Source organism: Fringilla coelebs (genome assembly GCF_963513975.1).
Source record: "Fringilla coelebs genome assembly, chromosome: 15".
Classification (NCBI taxonomy): Eukaryota; Metazoa; Chordata; class Aves; order Passeriformes; family Fringillidae; genus Fringilla; species Fringilla coelebs.
In genome coordinates this window covers 4,860,302-4,881,036 of record NC_140041.1, presented here as the reverse complement: position 1 = coordinate 4,881,036, position 20,735 = coordinate 4,860,302, and the positions used below count along the sequence as shown (strand labels likewise).

Below are 20,735 nucleotides of genomic sequence, written 5' to 3'. Positions count from 1 at the left end.
GGCCACTCACAACCTTTGCAGATGCTGCTCCACTGTCATCAGTAAAAGCTCGAGTCATTGGGTTCTGTGAGGAAATAGCATCTGGGAAAAGTGCCTCAATTGACAGAACTGGTCAATTGGAAAAAGAAGTTAAGTACTTCAGGCTGGATGCTACTGAACAGGGTGGTGGGGACCTGTGATGAAAACTGAAGGAAAGAGTGTGCAGAAGGAAGTTTTGTAGATCTGTCTTCACAGTTTCATTTAATTATCAAATACAGTTCTACTTAGCCCATCTGCTTCTGTGTTCTCTTGACATTTCCTTCTTGATGCTCCTCTGCCACTTCAGACTGATGAAACTTCAAACATCTCAGCTTTTCTCCCCTGTTCCTGCTAACCACTCCTCTCTTCTGTTCTTAGAGAAAAAGCACTTCCCTTTCTTCCCTTAATTTACTGAACAGTCACATTTTTTTTTCTTCTCATAAAAGGTCCTTTCTGACAGTCCCCTTTATGATCACAGAATCACGGAATGGTTTGGGTTGGAAGGGACCTTAAAGATCACCCAGTCCCACCCCTGCCATGGCAGGGACACCTTCCACCATCCCAGGCTGCCCCCAGCCCCTTCCAGCCTGGCCTGGGACACTGCCAGGGATCCAGGGGCAGCCTCAGCATCTCTGGGCACCTGTGCCAGAGCAGAATTTCTCCCCAATATCTAATCTAAATCAACCATCTTACAGTTTAAAGCTATTCCCCCTTGTCCTGTCACTACATGCCCAAAAGGAACGTGGAAGACACAGACTTCAGGACAACCTCAGAATTTTATGACTTTAAAACTGTCCTTTGCCTGATGTTGAAGTATTAAGCTCTCCTAGGCTTAACTACTCCTGGGTGTGATACTGACACTGCCTGAGTACCTCTGCTCCCACAGAGCCCAAACATTCTGTGCATCCTCATCTCTTCTCAAAGGTCAAAGACTGGGAGGATAAAATCCCTCACATTTCTTCCTTACACAGCCCCTCACATTCCCTGTGTTTTGTCCTCAAAAAACAACTTTCTGACCATTGACATGTACTAGATATATTACACAAACTACATGAAAACACCAGGATCCTGAAAAAAGAACCCTTTGAGAAAGAGATGCACATTTACAAAAGAATTTAAAATGAAAAACTGCTTTCTCATCCACTGAGCAGAAGATGTAAAAACTAGAACAGAGAATTCCAGAGACAGTGAGGGCATGGACCAGTTACTAAGCTTTGCCATCCCAGTGGGATTGTGTCATCCCTGGATGACACAAAGCACTGCCCAATGCTCTAAAAGAAGATTCATACCTCACGGACATTTCTGCACAGAGACGTGCTGTGTTAGATCCTGAGATGAGACACATTCCTCAAAATGAAAACATGGAAAATTCCTGCTAAATGCCAAGCCTGAAGCAGCCATGATTCAAAGGGACAAGTTGAGCAGAGCAGGTGCCAGGGATGTCTGTTCCCTGGATTGATTTACAAGGTAAGATTTTCTAAACCATTAGATGTTCCCTGTCTCATGTGAGCAGACAGCAAGTTGAGTTCAATGTATCTCATCACCATCTGGAAACTCTACAGGCAAGGATCTCTTCTCTACTGAGCTTTGGAACAGCATTAGTTTTCATCCAGCTGAAATCTTTGTTCTGAAGCTGCTCAATCCCTGCTCTCCTCCTTCATAAGTCAGGTTTATGCTTTTTCCATGTGGTTTTGATATAGATGTAGGGCTGGAGACGCAGGGAAAAACAACCTAATGCCTCAAGGAAAGGACCCCCAAGATAAGAACTCACACAAAATATTATTCTCAGCATCACCAGGTACTGAGTTCTGCACTTCTTAGCTATGACCTCTCCTAAATGGTGTCAGCTGGTGTTTGCCTTCTCCAATCGCCTGCACCTTTGTTCAAAGCATGCATGCACACACATAACATTAATTCCTCTAGCCCATTAATAAAAGCAGAAGAAAATAACAATGGCAAATTGGGTACAGGTTTGTACAGCTCTGTTTCTGCAGGCTGCTTTCCTGCCTAAGCTATATTTATGCATCTTCATTTCCAGTTTATTTAAATATGAATATTACTGGCTAATTACATTGTTACTATGATGGACACAGTCCAAAAACCTAGATAAAATATGTCATAATTTCAGGCCTGATTATAGATGTTGTGGCTTGAGTCACGAGGGACTGAAGACCTTAACAAGCCTGCCCAAGAAAAGCTGCCTGCAAATGAAGTTATCTTTATTTTCTTTCCCCCATAAAGGGAAGGTTTAGCTCGGCATGCTTCTCACAGTGATGCACAAAGCACAACGGCTTGTTTTGGGCTGCTGCCACTCAGCTTCATGCTGCATCCCCATCTAGAGCCATTCATCTTTTACCACCAGGAACACAATTAATCATGCTGCCTTTCAGAGGAAAAAAAGAAAAATCATAGTAATTTTCCTAGAAAACACCGCAAGGTACTCCATCAATAACAGTCGTTTTTCTCCTCAGTACACACTAATAGATTTTCTTACTGAAACCTGCTTGTCTTTACAGTATACAAAAATGCAGTAATCCAAAATTGATACAACCAATATAACCAGTAGAAAAAACACATGAAGAAGTAGTCATCTGCTTAGTTGTGCTGTGTAAGGCAAGAAATATCCTTTTACTGACAGCTGAACCATAAATAAAGAACAGATAGGATTAAGAAAAAGCTGTTTATGTTACTTTGGAGGTTAATTTCAGGTGGAAACATTTTTCTGTTTCATTCACAACACAAAACCTTTGCCTAAATTATTATGCACCTTTTGATTCAAAGCTTGCTGAAACCAAAAGTCTTACCAACTTTGATGGCAATTTTACTGGAGTTAGTGTGTGTTACTTATGGATGAAAGGAAAATGAATGTATGAAAGCACGAGCATCGATGCCTCTCCCTCACCCCAGACTCCCTCCCATCCCAGATCAGAAATGCTCACTGCCAGTTGCATGAAAACCTCTCATACTGCTCTCAGCCTTTTAGGTGTGGGAACTAAACTTGAGCTCAGCTCTCATTAGGTCAGTAAGAGCTCTGCTTGAATACAATTGATAATCCTGTCAAAATATAACATTTCCCACACGGATGCATATATATTTTCATTGTTTTCCTTAAATATTTCATAATTTAGTGGGTTTTTTACATAAATATGTCACAAGCTTTTATCTTTTTTTCTTTTTAAAGAGAAGACAGCTATAGACTGCCTTTTTTTTTTTATTTTCCTATTTTTTTTTCTTTTCCTTTTTAATCCACGAGGTAATTGCCTTTCTGTCGAACTAACCAAATTTGCCCAAATTCAATTTCCAAAGCTGCTCCCTAATATCCATTACAGCAAACACTGTGGGGCAGATTGGATTAGCGGGCTCTCTGGACCCGCTCCTCCCCACACGGGGAGCGCAGCAGAGCCCGGATAAATGAATTATTACCTGAGCAGCGGAACTTCTTGCTCTTGATCTGGCTGATGCGTTTGTTGGCAAGGCGACGGGGATTGCTGCAGCGCGCGCCGCTGGTCTCGATGGGATTATCCTGCAGGTAATCAGCCAGCCACTTCAGATGGCAGTCGCACACAAATGGGTTCTGAGCTAAATGGCTGCGAGAAGGATGGCATGTTTAATCACCAGTGACCTGTGACACCGTGCTACAGCGTTGGGGCTTTTTTTTTTTGGTTTTTTTTTTTTTTATTTTATTTTTTTGACCAGTGCCAAAGCTGAAGAGTGGAGTAATTGAATCGGCTCCTGGAAGAAAAAATCCACCCCAGGCCCGGCAGAAGCCGCACGGAGCTGCACGTGAATGGGAGAATTCTGTGAGCATCACATCTGCAGCAAGTCCTCCACAGAGAAAACAAAAATTGAGACAGCAAAGTCTCCTTTAAAGGACACAGACCTGCTGCTGTCTCCCAAATGGGAGAATTCTGTGAGCATCACATCTGCAGCAAGTCCCACACAGAGGAAACAAAAATTGAGACAGCAAAGTCCCCTTTAAGGGACACAGACCTGCTGCTGTCTCCCAAATGGGAGAATTCTGTGAGCATCACATCTGCAGCAAGTCCTCCACAGAGGAAACAAAAACAGAGACAGCAAAGTCCCCTTTAAGGGACACAGACCTGCTGCTGTCTCCCAAGTCCCACGGTTTCTCCTGAGAGCTTGACGTGCTGCCTCTTGAAATAAATGCACCTTACCTGAAGATCATTTTGTATCCTGGTTTAAAAGAAATTTGATCAGCAAGCTCAAAATGTGAATTAATAAAGCACCTGGAATCTCTGGGCAAAGGCAAAGGCATTTTGTATCCTGGTTTAAAAGAAATTTGATCAGCAAGCTCCAAATGTGAACTAGTAAAGCCCCTTGGATCTTTGGGCAAAGGCAGAAGTGGTCCATAATCTTTTCACAAGACTGAAATTAATATTTGCACATGCTCATAATTTCTAACAGTACTTCCTTCATATGTAGTTTTTCCTGAAGCAAAAGGTTTTAATTTAAAGACTGAAATGTTTAGGCAGGGTACAACTGCACTCTATCCTTCACCAAATTTGCTCAACTTGTTTCCTCTGAAATTGGAAATAGGTATCATAGCATTGATTTTAACTGGGCATTTAGACTTTGGTAACAGAAATCTGCTGGAGCATCTCAGAGAGAAAGTGTTTTTCTGCTCCAGCTCTGATTTATTTTGCTTGACAAAGCTGAGCACTGTATCAGAAGAGTTTGCCAGGTCTTTCCCAGAGCCAGGCTCTAATCTCAGTTCAGCTAACTTGCATCAGTCCCTCTGACCTCCAAGGGAGCAGGACTCAGCTCTCCAATAACTGCAGAGACAGGTTAAGAAAAGACAGATGTTTCAATTTGCTTTGGACAGAGGTATAAAGTTATAGCCTCACAAGAACTCTCTCCCTCTGTTACTGTTTTCCACTTGTAGAAACTTCTTTTCTGTTTGCAGTTATATTTATGAACTGCCACTGAACAAAATAGGTGTAAAATGCAGCAGGGCAATGGCTGTTCAGGACTGGGAAGGGAGAGCACACAGAGCAGAAAGGGCCTGAAGAAACTCAAGATTCCTGTTGCAGTAGAGCCATTCCTGCTGTGAAAGGTCCAAAGAACCACAGAGAGACAGAATTTGGGTCTGGTTTTGCAGCTCTAGAAAAACACAGAAGATAGCAATCACTTGGAGTATTAAAAATGGGAGAATGAATCAAAACTTTGTGACCGTGTCTCAGCGTGAAGCAACAAGTCCATTCTAAGCAAGGGCCACCAGCAGAACCCTATGGAAACCAACAGGAGATGTTCACACCTGAGGGCTATAAACATTAAAAAAGCCTGTTGTTTCAGCTGACAAACCTTACACACCTCTGTGCAAGAACCCTCTCTGTGGCCCCAGCTCATGTGTGCACACACAGAGCAAGCTGCAGCAGCAGAAAGCACGGTGGAGCTGCAGGGGCAGAGCTGGGGCATTGTTGTACATGATTATTGCAATGCCTTAATGGTTTGCAGCAATACACACTGGCCAAATATCTGTTGGAAATTCAGGTTATGTTTGTGGCTGCCTGAGGACGTGGCAGAAACTCTGCTGCAAGAAATCATTGCTGTCAGTTCATTTGTATACCATTGAAAACATTTCTACAACTAATTCAGCCAATGCATTCCCAGTATGAAAATACATAAATGTGCATTTGCATACAAAAATTGCAGTACTGTAGTGGGTGTGTGCACAGATACTACAGCATGTATATATATGCATATATATATATATTTATACACACACCCATACATATTTTAATACTGGAATATCAGGCTGCCAACTCCAGCTCAGAAGGAGTACTATTTACCTAATTATCTTATTACTCACAGCTTTAGGATGAGAGCTTCTTCTACAAAATATTGAATCATTTCTATATTTTTGCTTCTGATGCCTGCTCTAATGCCTCCAAATTTCAAAACTGTTTAGTGGATTTTCTTAATGGATCAAATAATACAACACATCATTCCCCTTAAGTGGAATGTCAGCTGAAATGTGGTTACAGAAGTCACGAACTGCACAGCAGGACTCAGACCCAGGCAGGAGAGATGCCAACTCATTGGCTCATTAAAAACTGTTAGGCAACCATCCTAATAGAATGTGCTGTTCATATCTCATCCAGAGTCAAATGCACACATTATCTCCCCAACAAACAGCCTGAGCTTCACACAGCCCTGACATTTCTGTCACTAAGGGCAGGCTCTGTCGAGCCTGCCCTGGCTGAACTGATGCAACACTTCTCCTGCTTGCTCCTTTTCTCTCAGCGAGGAAAGGAGGGGCTGCTACATGGATGTCTCTTCCAAATTGTCCTAATGTCAGATGAAAAGACAGGCAACATTTTTGGTGGGGAAGGAGAGAGCTGTCATTTGTGCCATGCCTGCATACTCACAGAGTCTGGATCGATCGCAGAGGTGCAAAGAGCCCCTTGCTGATGGTCTGCAGTTTGTTGTCATAAAGAGATAACAGTTTGAGATTATGCAGACCTTGGAACGTGTTTACCCTCAGGCAGTTGATCTTGTTGGCATTGAGAAGCCTGAAAACAGAGAAAAGGTTTAGAATTCATTAATCTTGTAGTAATCAAATAAAGATAGACTGGACTTTGGGGTTAAATCTAAAAAAAAAAAAGATTAACTGAGCCATCAAAGCTAAACCACATGTAAAAGTTTCATTTGCCTGTTACATTTCAAAGGTGAAAAACTCACAGTGGACAAGAGTGCTCTCATTGCTGGGGAATATACAGACATGTAACATTGCTAGCCATCTTAAAATACTTAAAAGCTAGGGGATGTGGGGGCTTATATGCCTAGCCCTCTCTCAATTTACTCAAAATTCTACACAAATATTTAAGGAAGCCTTCAGCTTAATATATACAGGAATAAAAATTACTCCCCACCTTGCTATTCCATGCACACACAGCCCACAATGAGAAGAACCCCTATTTTTCAATTTTCTCTACCAGCAGCTGTCTTAAGTCTAACTGAAATTCTGAGAGTTTGAAATCTTTTGATAAGGAGTGTGGGGTTAATTTGATAATGGGAGATTAAAAAGACATTTCTCTTGGGAAACAAAAAAAGGGAAGTCTAAGGTCTGGGCTAAAACTTAAAAAGGAAACCCAGTTCACACCCAAGGACAGCCAGGTAGGGGCCCAGGCTGCTACAGGAGCTGTGTCCTCAGTCCCTGTCCTTGGAGGTTTTCAAAGTGACATCAAATAATGTCACTGAGAAACCTGCTCTGACCTGATAAGGTGGCTCTGCTTTAAGCCCAGACTATTGTCAAGTGCTTTAAGCCCAGACTATTGTCAAGTGATCGCTCAAGGTCCCTTGCAGCCTCTACTGTCCCACAATTCTATGAATTCCAGTCACACCAGAGTCCTGTGCAGTTGTGCAAGAGCAGCAATTTAAATACTATTACTACAAAGGCAATTTAAATACTATTTTTTAAATACTACAAAGGCAATTTAAATACTATTTTAAAAAAACCCATATATTTTACAACTCCACAGCAACCAGCTGGTGGGACTAATCAGTTCAGCGAGAAAATCTTGGAAAGTACTTGTGCAAGCTTTCTTAGTTCGTCCATCCAGAGTTCTGCCCCATGTAATAAGTATATACAAACCCAAGAAAAAGCTGCATTTCCTGCTGAGACAATCAAACACAAGAATACTTAATTTGTCACTGTCATCTGCACAGGTGGTATCCTGCACTTAGAAGGGAAATAGGCAGGAAATTACCTGTTCTTCTTAGCAAAGCCAAAATCCACATTTTTTGACTACTACCAAGAACTACTGAGAAAAATGGCAAACTGCAAACAGTATATGTTGTTAACTCAGTTCTCTGAGCTCAAAGTTCTTCCCTTGTCAATGAATTTAAAGGACTAAATATTGCATCAATGTGGCTCTCTGTGAGGCACACACTAATGCAAAAGCAGAAGACAAATAGGCAAAAAGGAAAATATAAAAGGAAAATAAATACTCTATTTCTCAGCAAGCAAATGCATCATTTTAAAGACAGCTCTAACAGCAGCACAGGGAACTTCCATTCTCAACAAACTGCACAGACACCACTAAAGACAAGAGCCACTCAGGAAGAAATACAAGCTTGCAAGCTGCATGTGATGCTTTTCTTTTCTCTAAAAGGTAATTCAGAAGATGCTTCCTCTGCCTTTACACTCCTGAAAGCTTTGGGGCATCACAAGCTCATTACAGTTCTCTGCTCCCACTCTTGTTTTGGCTGCAGCCAAAAGTGACTGTTTGTGATACACAGGAGGTGAAGGAGCTCCAGGAGAACAGGAATGCTTTGGAATGAGAGGGCTCCAAAGGAGAACTCCCCTTCCCAGCCTACAGGAAAGTCAGTATCAATTTACCCCAATTTCCTCCTTCATATGTTGTGGAAAATGAAGTTTGACATTAGTTAAGACAAAATCCCATAGAAGGCAATGATGGATAAATGAGGTTACATTTTTGCATGAACTAATAGCTAAAACAATTTTATGAAATCATAAGCAGCACTAGAGTATGACCCCTCTGGAATCTGTATTTCCATGACACCTAATCCACACTCCTGCTGGCTCCCCCAAAAGTAAAAGGGTAATTTTCCCATTGGGCCACAGGAACAGCTCCTCCTCCTCCACTCCAGCAGCAAATGCCATCTCCTCCTGCTTGCTTCTGACAGCCTTTTGTACAGCAAAGCAAAGCCATCTTCCTCTGAGATCTCACACATCATGCATTTCTCTTTCCAGCTTGTAGAGAATCTTATCCACAAAGAATGGCTTAGCAAGGCAGTAGGATGCAGACCCAGGTACTGAATTTTGAAATGCATCCCATTAAAAATCCTTTGGTTTCCACCCCCTGTCCTTTTGCACTGGTGCCACTCTGATTTTAGGGAATGCACATCAGCTTGGTTTGGCTGTTCCTGTCCCATGGCAGAGGCTTGGCACCTGAGCTACCCAGGAACAAAACTGAAAACATGTTCTCCCATTTATTTTCCTAGGTGCTAATTTTTTTCCAGTATTCTCGGAATGGCTTAGGTTGCAAGCAGTACTTGTAACAATGTATAAAGCAAAAATGAAAGCAGTCTCAGCAATAAGAGAATTTACAACTCAACCATAATTGTATTTCCACACGTGGGTAACCAGGATGTCTTCTTGGGGTGCCTCAGAAGTGCACAGCAGAGCTGCTCTGGGCAGATGCTGCTCCCTCCTGTGCAAAGCTCAGGCACAAAGTCTGCATGACTGATCCATCCCACTGAAAAAACCCTCTGAGCAAAACTGACCTGGAACTGCAGTGAATACACTGGATCCAGATCCATTCTCCCATTAGTTACAACAAAACATGAATAAACCCCATGCTGGAAAATAGAATTTACAATGTGGTGAGGTTCCTGGCATGAATTTTTGATGACTACGTTCATGGTGATCTAATCTGTGATATTTATTTAGAGCCAAACACTGAAAATGAGAGCAACTGATCCTCTATACAGCCACAAATACAGAGGCACACACTCTTGTTTAAGCATCAGAGTAATTTGGAACAGAAAAGTGCTTGTGCAGACTATTTAGAAGTGGGAACTCAAGTCCCAGAGAGCTTTTCTGAGGTGACAACACCTATTCTGTGCATCACAGATAGTCTGCTCAACAGGAATACAGGTGTGGCCATAGGAGGGGGATGGTGAGACACATTAATGACTTATTTCTGCTCAGAATCAGTGAGAAATGGGGGGAGAAAAGAAACTGAGGAAGCAGAATACATCATCCCTAAAAATTTTTCCCTCCTACTTACTGTGAGTTAGATGATGACTTTTGGCCAGAACCATTCAGGTTCATACTCCTTTCAAAACTCTCAGTTATTTTAAAATATCCACTATGAATATTCCCCTCTAAAAATCTGAGTTCTTAATCATTATCCCAGCTCCACTAATGGCTTCTAATTTTTAATTAAGTATACAAGGCAGGCGTCACATGGAGTTAAAAGTGGTTTTAAGACTTTTTTAAACTAACAGAAAGGCAGATGAGAAAAGCATATTCCAGGAAGCAGAATCTTCCTTGAGCACTGAACCAGGCCATACTAAGGGTTCCTTTATTGGGCTTACACCAAAAGAAGGAACAACATTAAAAGTGGAGTTCTGTTTAAGCAGGAATTACCCAGTATTTATTTTTGCAGCAATTCATGGTGAAAGTAAATTCCACTAATTCTCCTATTTTGTTATCAGCTTGATTGGATGAGATTTACACACAGCCTCCAGATGTGGGGCACCATTGAAAAGGAGGCTAAACATTCAAGTAGAAATAAAACCGCCTGCTACCCAGAGGGATGATGGATTATTAACTCAAGTCTCCATTTTCATCCCTCTGGATATGTAAAAAACACGAAGAAACCTCTCTCAAGCCTTGGACCACCACAGATTAAGGGAGAATGGTTAAAAACCTTGTGGTTTGCACACCATTGGAACCACGAGCTGAGCAGAGCACTATTACAATTCCATGAAGCCATTTCCTGAAAAAAGTGGATTTGTCCACACACATTGAAATAATAACGTGTTTCAGCTAAGCCCTTGAAATGAATGTGCACTGAATTGGCTCTGTAATTGTATCAGCTGCTCATAAGCACCATCTGCATAATTAAGATGGTCCCATAATTGAATTATATGCCCAAGCACAGCTTCAAGTGATTAACATTTAAATAACATTCTGAACTCCAAACCCAAAATGACTGAAAAAATTGTTTTCTAAGAGCAAATGGGAATGTTTATCTGGCTTTTACCCTCAGCCGTGCTTGTATTTTTATCTCAGCGAGGTCAAGTAATCAAACTATCAGGAAATAACCACAAAACTGGGAGAATCCACAGCAGCCTGACAACCTGACATGTGCCAGGGGCTGCAGGATTGAGCAGGAATCATCCTAAATACACGAGTGAGCCTAAAGGAAAGCGTCAGGCAGAAAAGCTGCACCGAGGCACCGAAAAGCTTCTCTTCCTTTCCCACCAGCTTTGTGTTTTGACAGCAACGACAACACGACGAGAATGAAAATGTTTGGCATCCCATGAACTGGCTGGCACATCCCACATGCCAGACTCCACTGGGGAAAATGAGAATTCACCAGAAAAAACAGATGTAAGAGGCACAGGAGACTTGTAAGGGAGAGGAGGACGGGGTAACAGTTTTGCCTGGCTAACAGCAGAATACAAATTGAACAGGCATGACCTTTATAGAATATCAATAGTTGCAGGCTTCACCTACATTCAGAGGCACTATAAGGCAGCAAAGAAAGAATTCTCAGCAGAAAGCTTTCCTTAGAATATACAATATCTGTTACAAGAAGTGAAAAAAAAAAATTAGCATGTATTTTTCAGAATTTTCTCTTGAAATTTATAGGGGATCAAGTGTCATCCTTGATTTAACAGGATTTTTCACAGGAGAACAGCTGAAGTGTCCATACAGCAATATCTAGTCAAGCACTTGGTCATCCCAGCAGCCAATGATCAGCAACATCTACACACAGAATTGTGTGTGCCCCTGCCTAGTTATTGGCAAAATAATGATATTAAGTTTCAGGAACATTTTAAGATGGCCTGGACTGTCAGGGAGCACTTTGATTGTCTCTCACTGTGTGGAGATATTTAAACATCTACTAAAATTTACATTTGCTAATGTGATGACTGACCACTGAAGAGTCTGTCAGTGCTTCAGTTGATAATAACCAGCATGAAATCATCATCATGCTTGCTTAACCAGCTTCAAGTGCTTCTCCATGTTCAGGAGACTGGATGACGGTGATGACAAATTTATTCACAGTAAATTAAAATGGAAAAGTTGCAAGCTGATAATGAGTCAAGAAGGAAGCACAGAGCACAGTCTGACAGCGTTGTTTTGGTGGGAATTTAGAAAGAGATTTCACAAATCCCTTTTCTGTTCCAAAAGTCTCTAGCTCTGGTCGAACACCACCCACAAAACAATCCTGTGGCACTTCTGCTACCACCTGGAGAACGAGGAACACGCGCTGTCACAGCACCCCGACTTCTGCTGTTTGAAATTCAGCAGTGTCCAACTCCTGCCTGCAGGTAAGGTGACAGCTGACTGGAGACAGCCACAGGACAGTTCAGATGCACAATGAACAAACAGCTTTCCCAGCTCTCAGGGCCAGGTTTGTGTGCAGTACCGAGCAGAGCTGCTGTCGGGAGAGGCCAGCTCACAGCGCTGGCGTCAGAGCTCGCGCTGGCGCAGGGATGAGCAGAGCTTTGGGACCTGCATGCAGCCAGGCCACACCAGTGGCACAGGAAAGGCAGATGCTGCTGCACTCTGTCATTAGTGCTCCACTGTAATTGCATTTCTGAGTCTGGCAGATGCTGCTGCCTCACTTTTAACGGCGGCTATTGAGTTTAGCAACGTTATCACAATAGCGACCCAAATGCAGAAATCTGAAGGAGAAAAAGCTTGAGGCAATGGCTGGGAAGCAATTCTAAAGCTATTAAACAGGTCTGAGCAGAGAGCATTCTGTGCTGGACTGGAAGGATGAGGGGGCATGGTCGCCATGCCATAGCCAGAAATATTTTGAGTAATCAAGAGAAAAGCTCATATGCCATTTTGTTAAGAATTTAGGTTCACAGATCCCAGAAATGACATAGGTTGCACAGAACCTCCAGGTCATCTGGTCTGAAACCCACTCAAAGCATGACTCATTCATACACAGCTAATGCACTTCACCAGATCACAGGGTAATTCAGAATTCCAGGAAGCTCCAGTGGTTGCTTGTCCTGATAGGCTGCCAAAAGAGGATGAGCTACAAGGTCAGATTGGGTTTTATCCAGCCTGGATAAAGTCTGGTCTTTAAACCTTGCAGGGACAGAGGATGCACAGCTTTCAGAGCAGCCTACTCCAACTACCTGACATCATTGTGAAAATATTTTCCCCTTACATCAGTCACAAGGGCTCTTTTTTTCACTGCCTGTTGTCTATTCTCTGTGGGAAAAATTAAGAACTCCACAGAATAAGATTTTATACATCGCTTAAAGTCCAGATCACTATGGGGAAGAGAAGAGACTACTGTGCTATTAAAGACTTGTAAATGGAAAACTGCACTTTCTTTATTCTTACATTTCTGTACTGTTTACATAACTGGTTAATATATTTATGTATACAACAGTGCAATGTATACAATGCCAAACATTGGAACTGATGCACATTCTGTTGTTTTTAAATACTCTGTATGAGTTTGTACATCACAGCATTCTCCTTGAGATTCTATCAAGCCCCCAAAGTAGACAATTAATAATTGGTAGGTTCTGCTTAAAGCTCTTCAGTACTGGCATTCAGTTTAGAATTACAAATCAACACAAGCACTTCAAACTTGGCAAATCCACTATGGGGATACTTTTCAAGCAACCTCACCAGAAAAGAGCTGGGGATACCAAGTATCTGCCTTATTCATCACAGAAAAGACCAGCATAAGAATCAAGTTACAACAAAAAAAAAAAAAGAATCATTCAAACCAAAATTTGACCAGCTGAACTTTGGGAAGACTGATGACAGCAGTTTCTGAAAGTACACACATGACTTGTCACTTCATACAAGTCTATTTTAGGGTCAGCTGAAGTTGTAAATATTGTATCTAGTTCCAATTTTAACCCAGGTTAGATGACTGATAATTTGTCACCACTTTTGACATCACTTTATCTGTCAATATGTCAAACTCCAGGCACCAATATGATTATTGGTCCTTTCCAACTGCAGCCTTGAGTTTTCCCTAATGAGCAGATATTAGGTGAGGGAGGAGAAGGCTGTCAGCTTCTGGCTTCGTTTTCTGAGAGAGGAACACACCAAGCCTCTGATTCTAATATATATGTACCACAGGAGTAGATCTCCTGATGTTACCAACACCAAAACAGAGCCCTCTGTGGGGATTTTCCTTGCTCAGCAAAACATGGGGACCACAAGCAGAAGATTTAGGATCAACACTCCTGAGCACTTGTATGATTAGCAACTGTGCAAAGTAAATTTCCTCAAGGAAAAGGATTTATTGAAAACTGATCCTTGCCAGACATTTGAAAAGTGAGGCTTCATCCCTCACATTATTCTGCTCTGCAGCCTCTTTAAAGAGCAGAGATTTTATGGTAGCTCTTTGTTCCAGGAAGCTGAGCAGGGCTGCAGGAAAGGGCTCCCAGAATGTTTGTTTGACTCTGGCTGCAGGGAGGGAAGTGTGTTACAGAGATATGACAAATGTCACAAACTCGGTGCCCATGGTGGTGCCTGGTGCAGGCTGGCCTGGAGCAGAGACTAGATGGAGCTAAAGAATAAAGCTGGGATTTATTAGGAGGATCCACCTTGGGCAGCACAACCCAAAATGGCCACAAAAAATGGACAACCAGTCACAGGGTCTTACACTTTTATATGTTTTGGTCCATTTGCATATTGGAGTTAATCGTACAGTTACAGCTTTAGCCCATAAAGTCCCATCCTGCTTGTTTTCTCTCTTCAGTTTACCATTTCTGCTCTTGGGCCTGAGATTTGGGTCATTTGTCCTTGGTGCCCAGCTGGAGCAGGAATTGTTTTGTCTCCCTGCTCTGTGCAGAGAGCTCAGCATCCCCTGATGTGAGCCCAGACCCACACACTAAAGCAGCACAGGATCTGGAAGCTATAAAAGCCCAAACCTGAGTTATCAGTGGGTGTTTTTGGGTTTGTTTGCCCCAGGGCTGGAGGGAAGGAGCTGCAGGGTCGTGCTGAGCCCCACTGGCAGCACCTTGGCAAGCTCAGGGGCTCCTGTGAGAGCCTGTCCACATTCCAGGGGAACTCAAGGACAGGTGAGCAGGACATTTAAATGTCTTCCAGCTCCTAGAAAGCCCAAGGTCAGTTGAAGGTCTCCTGGACTAACCATCCTCAGCTAATGGTTACTGGAAAACTTCCACCTTAGGCTGAAGCCTTTGCCATTCTTTTAGTATTTAAATGCAAGAAATGCAAACAATTAAATTAATCAAACAGCGTTTCACAGCTTGGACACATCCCCCAATAAAATGAAAGTTTCCACTCACTGTATTAAAAAAGCTAAAGAAACAGAGATCCCTTCCTGGAAAACAATATAGATCTCTGGAACCCAAATTGACCTAAAATTCCCAGAAGGCACTTGATACAGCCTGCTGAAAAGAAGAATGTGTGAGGATAGGGTACAGTAGCTACAAAGCTTTCTATCATCCTCTCCTCTGGCACCTTCAAACAGGATAAGGAAAACTACATGATCCAAGAAAAGCTTCTGCTCCACAGAACAGATGTGTAGCTGGACTTGAAGGATGATTTTTGCTGCTCTGTTGGTTACCATTTCATACTTAAGAAACACATAATATTTGTGAAATCAGCGATTTAACAAAATCCAATTGCAATTATTTTTGTGGGTAATGTTAACTACTTAAGGTGGTTACTTATAATGAAAACTTCAGAAGCAACATTCTGAATTAAACCCACAGGGTTTAAAAAAAGCCCAGCAAAACCACACCCTAATCCCTCAAGAAAAATCCTCCAAACCTTTCTTATCTAACCATGCCTAGTTATTTTCTTGCCAAATATAATATAATGCTGGCTTACCAGCTCTGCCTTATAGGGCAGAAATGTGGAATGCTGATGCCAGACAGGTGGTCTAAAACTTGTTCTGAATTCATTCCCCCTACACCAAAGTCAAACAGGACACTTGAGGATGTGGCCATGCCTGAGATGAGAACCCCTCCATCCATCTCTGGGGCACCAGTGGTAGTGTCTGAAGGTGTTAGGACCTTACAGAGAGCAATTCAGCCAAAATACAGAATAATTCTGGCCTATAATGTGACAGAATATTTAAACTGAAGAATAATTACATGTCTGATTAGCTTTGACGAGTTGTATCCAAAACAATTAATAACTATATTATCTGTTCTGAAATTTCACAGTAATTATTTTTTTACTTTAAACAATATCTTTTCTTTCTAAATGATAGTTTTTCCTTCTAAACAATACAGGACCCACAAGGACTCCCTTTTTCTCATTGTGTCCTGCTTTATCATAAAGCCAGTACATTTTCTAAACTGCTCCTGCTCCAGCTCAGGAAATCAGACAGGCTACCAGGATACCTTAATCAGAGTGTTCTTATCAGAGTGTCTCCAGACTAATAAGAAGAAATCCAATCTAGTGCCCACGGGACACTAAATTAGATCTAATCATAGGGCACTCTTCCAATTCTTCAACAGCAGGTCTAAGACCAACAAATGCCATTTATTTTTTTTTTTTTAGCAGCCATTAAAATACTACAAGCAATCCCAGAGCAGCTGCTTCAAAGCCACAATCCAAAAAGCTGCAGACATTTGTTTGCATTCAAAACATGATCATTCAATGCTCTCCTTGCCAAAAGATACTTTACATACAAACACTCTCAAGAAGACCCTGGAAAGCTCCAGGGTCATGGCATTTTGGGAATCCCAAAACAGGGCAACCTACTTGCATTGTCTCAGCTCAAGAGGGTTTAAATAGTTGAATCACAACACCTTTCAGCAGTTCCCTGGCACACAGATTTTGTTTCCTTAATAACAAGGCATCACTTGAGCCAATTCTGACTAAAACCAATTGTATCTTGTGTTCAATATTCACTTCACTAAAGGCCTGCTCTACATGCACCCTAGGACTGTTCTAGAAAGGGGTTAAATATTGCTTAATGCCTTTTGCAGAAGTTCTAGACCCATATTTTTACAGGACACGGTGATCCATGTGTTGAGTGATTTTCTTATTTATATTTTCCTCCTGGGAAGGATTCTATCAGTAAAGTGTCCTGGATGAGACAGAACAAACCTTGAAGAGTATCCCTTCAAAGTTGCAACTGTAAAATACTTGGGTTGGAGAGGATGGTTTTAAATCTCAGATTTTTTAAAATACAGGGCTTTTTTCCCCTCAAAGTAGGATGAGCCCCAGCTCCTCTGCACTTTCATAATTATTGTCCTTATACCTGGCAAACCATCCCCAAAATCTCCCTTGCTGCCCGGACAAGGAAACACTGAAGTACCAGAAAACTTGTGAGGCTTGGGGCAGGAGAGAGGAAAGGAACTGCCAGAAAAAATGCACAGGGTGAGGATAAAGTGATGGCAGCTCCCCAGTGCCCCAGCCAGGGACTGTCACAGCCAGACCAAAGGGGGTCCTGCTTGCCCTGCTCTGCCCCATGTCTGCAATTAAGCTCTAATGGATAAATTACACATTTGAGCCGTCCTTCACTCAGCATAAAGAGTCATTTCAGTGACTCCATTGTACTTGTTTGGCTTTGCTCAGGAATGCTGATGGAAATCTCAGCTTACTTTGATACCCCATATAAGGGCAGCAAAGGCTGCAGTCACAGTGACACATCCAATGCCAAGGACAATCTTGGGGAAGTCACTGCTGGCTACATCAGGATTGTCAGAAAGTCTGAAATCTACTCCATATTCTATATTAAATAGGATTTACCATTTGGGGTGGAGTGCTGTATGTGACATAAGCCAGAATTGGCTCACTTTTGATACATCACCTTTATTTTTGGAGCCCATCATCCATGATGGTCATCACAACAAACACCAGGAATGCACATTAAACTCACTTCCCTGCTGCTCCCTCTACTGACTGGCTGAACCCCTTCCCTTTGAAGGAGTCACTGGTTCCCAATGTGATCATGCAGACAAGAGTGAGTGAAATTTGCAGTTTCACATTTGGCTTAGGAAATCTCTTCTTCTCCATTAATACATAATGAATATCTCTCTATATATCTCACCCTGATCATGACTGCAAGTTAAATCACACATGGCATAAAATACTTTAAATAACAATATATTGTAAAATCATTTCTCTTGCAGCTGAGCTCCATCTGACATGATAAGAATGTGGAACTGAGCACGAGCTGCAGCAATCAGAGCTCTGACATTGCCCTTTCTCTTGCCCCAGCAGGTTCTTGCAGCACAGAAGCCCTCAAGGATCCAGACACTGAACCACAAGTGCTAAATGTGCAAAAACAATCAGATGGCATCCCCACCCACGCATCAGCCAGCGAGCAAATTTCCTTTCTTGGACAGAGTCTCTCATTTCCTCCCCACACTTAAATCCTCCTTGTCTATTATCCATTATACACACTCTGCTATAAAACTGTTGACACCTTCCTTTTTGAGTTTTTTTCAGCCCCTGCCTCCCTCTTGCCTGACACAGAAACAACAGACTAGCACATGCCAGCGAGTTTTCAGTGGAAAAGGTGGTTCTATTAATGTCAGAAGCTGAAAGAACAGTAAATCTAGCTAGTCAGTAAAATAAAGAAGAGGAAGGGATCATACTCACAGCAGCTGCAGAGACACAAGATCATCAAAAAGGCCCTGGGGAATCTCCGTGATCTTGTTTCCATAGAGCACTCTGAAAGATTCAGGAAGACAAAATAAATCTTAAATAACAGCCCAGTTTAGTGTCCTCCCACATCTCTGCATTATCATCTTTATTGATCATGGTGCACCATGCCCAGGATCTGTGGGCATTTCATTTAACCACTGATCTCATTTTCTTTTCAGAGAGCACATGGCATTAAATGAGTCGTTATGATTCAGGCTTCATCTGGTGTTGGAAGGCATTTTTAATGTAGAAACTGGACACCATCCAAAAACTGTATCTGAAATATTTTTCATTCTGTTAAAAGATTTTTTTTTCCATCCTCTTTAGAAATATTTTAGCCACTGAAAGGCACATTGTCTGATGCAAAACCCTAGAATTCTGCTCAGTAATACTGAATTTAAAAGCCAGAGAGCACAAGCTGGTTGTCGATAAAATTTCATATAACTGAGTCTCTTAAGATACAGTAATTGGCATGAAATGTGACACAGGCATCATTGGATAAAATATTATGGCTTCACCAGCTGCTGTTACCATTTCAATGAACTAATATAAAGAAATTTATCCTGAACTGGAAATAGACATATATTTCAGGAACTCAAAAATAATTTAGGTACAGCTTAGTTATAAAAATCAGTAAAGCTTTAATAACAAAAATGAGAGTCACTGTGTATATTTAATCAACCATAAATACATGACCTGATATCCATGATTCAGTTTTAACATTAAAAATATTTCTTTTTTTTTTTTTAATGGAGAAATGCACATATATTATCCTTAGAAATTGAATGAAGGGGGAAGAGAGACAGAACCACCATTATGCTGAGATGTGTTATGCAGTGATCAGAGCAAAATCAGGTATGACAGGAACTCCAGAGATTCAGTCATGGCTGAAGAATGAGCCCATGTCATTTCTGCAGGTCGGTATCATTTGTAAAAACCAGAGAGTGGCTGAGGAGCTTTTGTGAGTCTGATAAAAGGGAAGATGATGGGGCTCCCTCTGACAACCTTTTGCCTTACCTAAACATTTCAAACTGGGAAAAAACAGAATTTATGTAATTTCTATGTTCTGCAAAGGACATGGTAAAAATGGTTATAAACCAGCTCATGCCAAAACTCTGCTGCTTGTGTGTCACTAAATTTGTTGATTCCCTCACTTTTTAATGTGGAACAATAGGCTGGCAATGAATCAAAAGACCATGTGAGGCTTGGATGTTGGCTGAAATCCTGGCTTGCCCTGCCTGACAACGTTTGAAATATTAGGGAGAGTTGAACATGCTGAAAACCAAACTCTTAGCACAGCAGACCATTTCCAATACCCCCTGGCCTTCCCAGAGCATCACCACTTCAGTTTACTCTTCATCAGTCACTGGGAGTCCATCACCCCTGTGGGAGCCTTCCCAGAGCAGCTCATTTCTGAGCCTAAACACAGCAACACCATTTAAATACCAAAACCCAAACTGAAACCAAATTTTTCATTACTTTTGCAGTTTAGCAGGAACTGAAGTGCTACTCAAGAAACTCAGGGTCATCCAACATTTTATTTTCTCTAAATAAATTCAACAATTTCTCTATCTAGTAGAGAGCCAGGAGGTGTTTGGAATGTGCTGCTCCCATTAGTGTTTCTTGTGAGCAATGAATGCTTCCAAATTTTTCTGATTGTTTCTTAACTTCACCTTCAGAAACACACACAATTTCCTATTTCAACAAAATGCAATGCAATACATGAAGATTTTTATAATCCATCCAAAGCTGGACAGAAATGGTGGCTGAACCTGGAAGGGTTTAAACAGGATCATTTAGACAGAACATTCAAGTCCCTGGATTCCACTGGGCTCTAAACCAACATGTGAAAGGCTGACTCACAGATTTCTTTCTGCACAAAGATTTGTGCACCTGTATCAGGAAGCAGAAGCAAAACCTCTGCAAATCAAATATTTGTAAAAGGTTAAAACATCAGTGCCCACAGAACCCAGTATGCTTCCTCTTCACCTCCCAGTCTTTCTGAAAAACCTCTCTTTAGCTTTCTTTAGCTTTAGTGTGTCATCTGTACACTGAGTTTAGACTGCAAACTCTTGGATGTCAGAGAAACGTCTTCCTTGGTTTTGGGAAGGAGCAGGATCATCAGTGCTCATCAATAATGCATAGCACAACTGCAAAGAGGAATTGAGAAGCTAAATTTTACAAAATGCCCACGGAAAGTAAGGGCACTCCAGCCTACAGGTTATTCTGGCTGTAGAGGTAAAACAAAACCTTAAAGAAATATCAACACTCATGTCCTATGGCACTACTGAGGACAAATATCAAAATAAGACCCTCAGAGCAATTTTTGTTTTAATCTGAGAGTTAAAGGGTGATAGTGCAGTATGCTACTGAACTT

General features: G+C 41.7%; 1 protein-coding gene across 1 annotated transcript in view; it reads right to left on the bottom strand.

Annotated features, from left to right (window-relative positions):
• The window catches only part of SLIT3 (slit guidance ligand 3), a 478,838-nt gene that overhangs the window by 126,172 nt on the left and 331,931 nt on the right, over nucleotides 1-20,735 (bottom strand). Inside the window, exons 13-15 of the mRNA XM_084215502.1 lie at nucleotides 18,314-18,385; nucleotides 6,408-6,551; nucleotides 3,442-3,605 (exon numbers count right to left, since the gene is read on the bottom strand). Coding sequence (XP_084071628.1) covers nucleotides 3,442-3,605; nucleotides 6,408-6,551; nucleotides 18,314-18,385 — 380 coding nt within the window. The remainder of the gene's footprint in view (nucleotides 1-3,441; nucleotides 3,606-6,407; nucleotides 6,552-18,313; nucleotides 18,386-20,735) is intronic.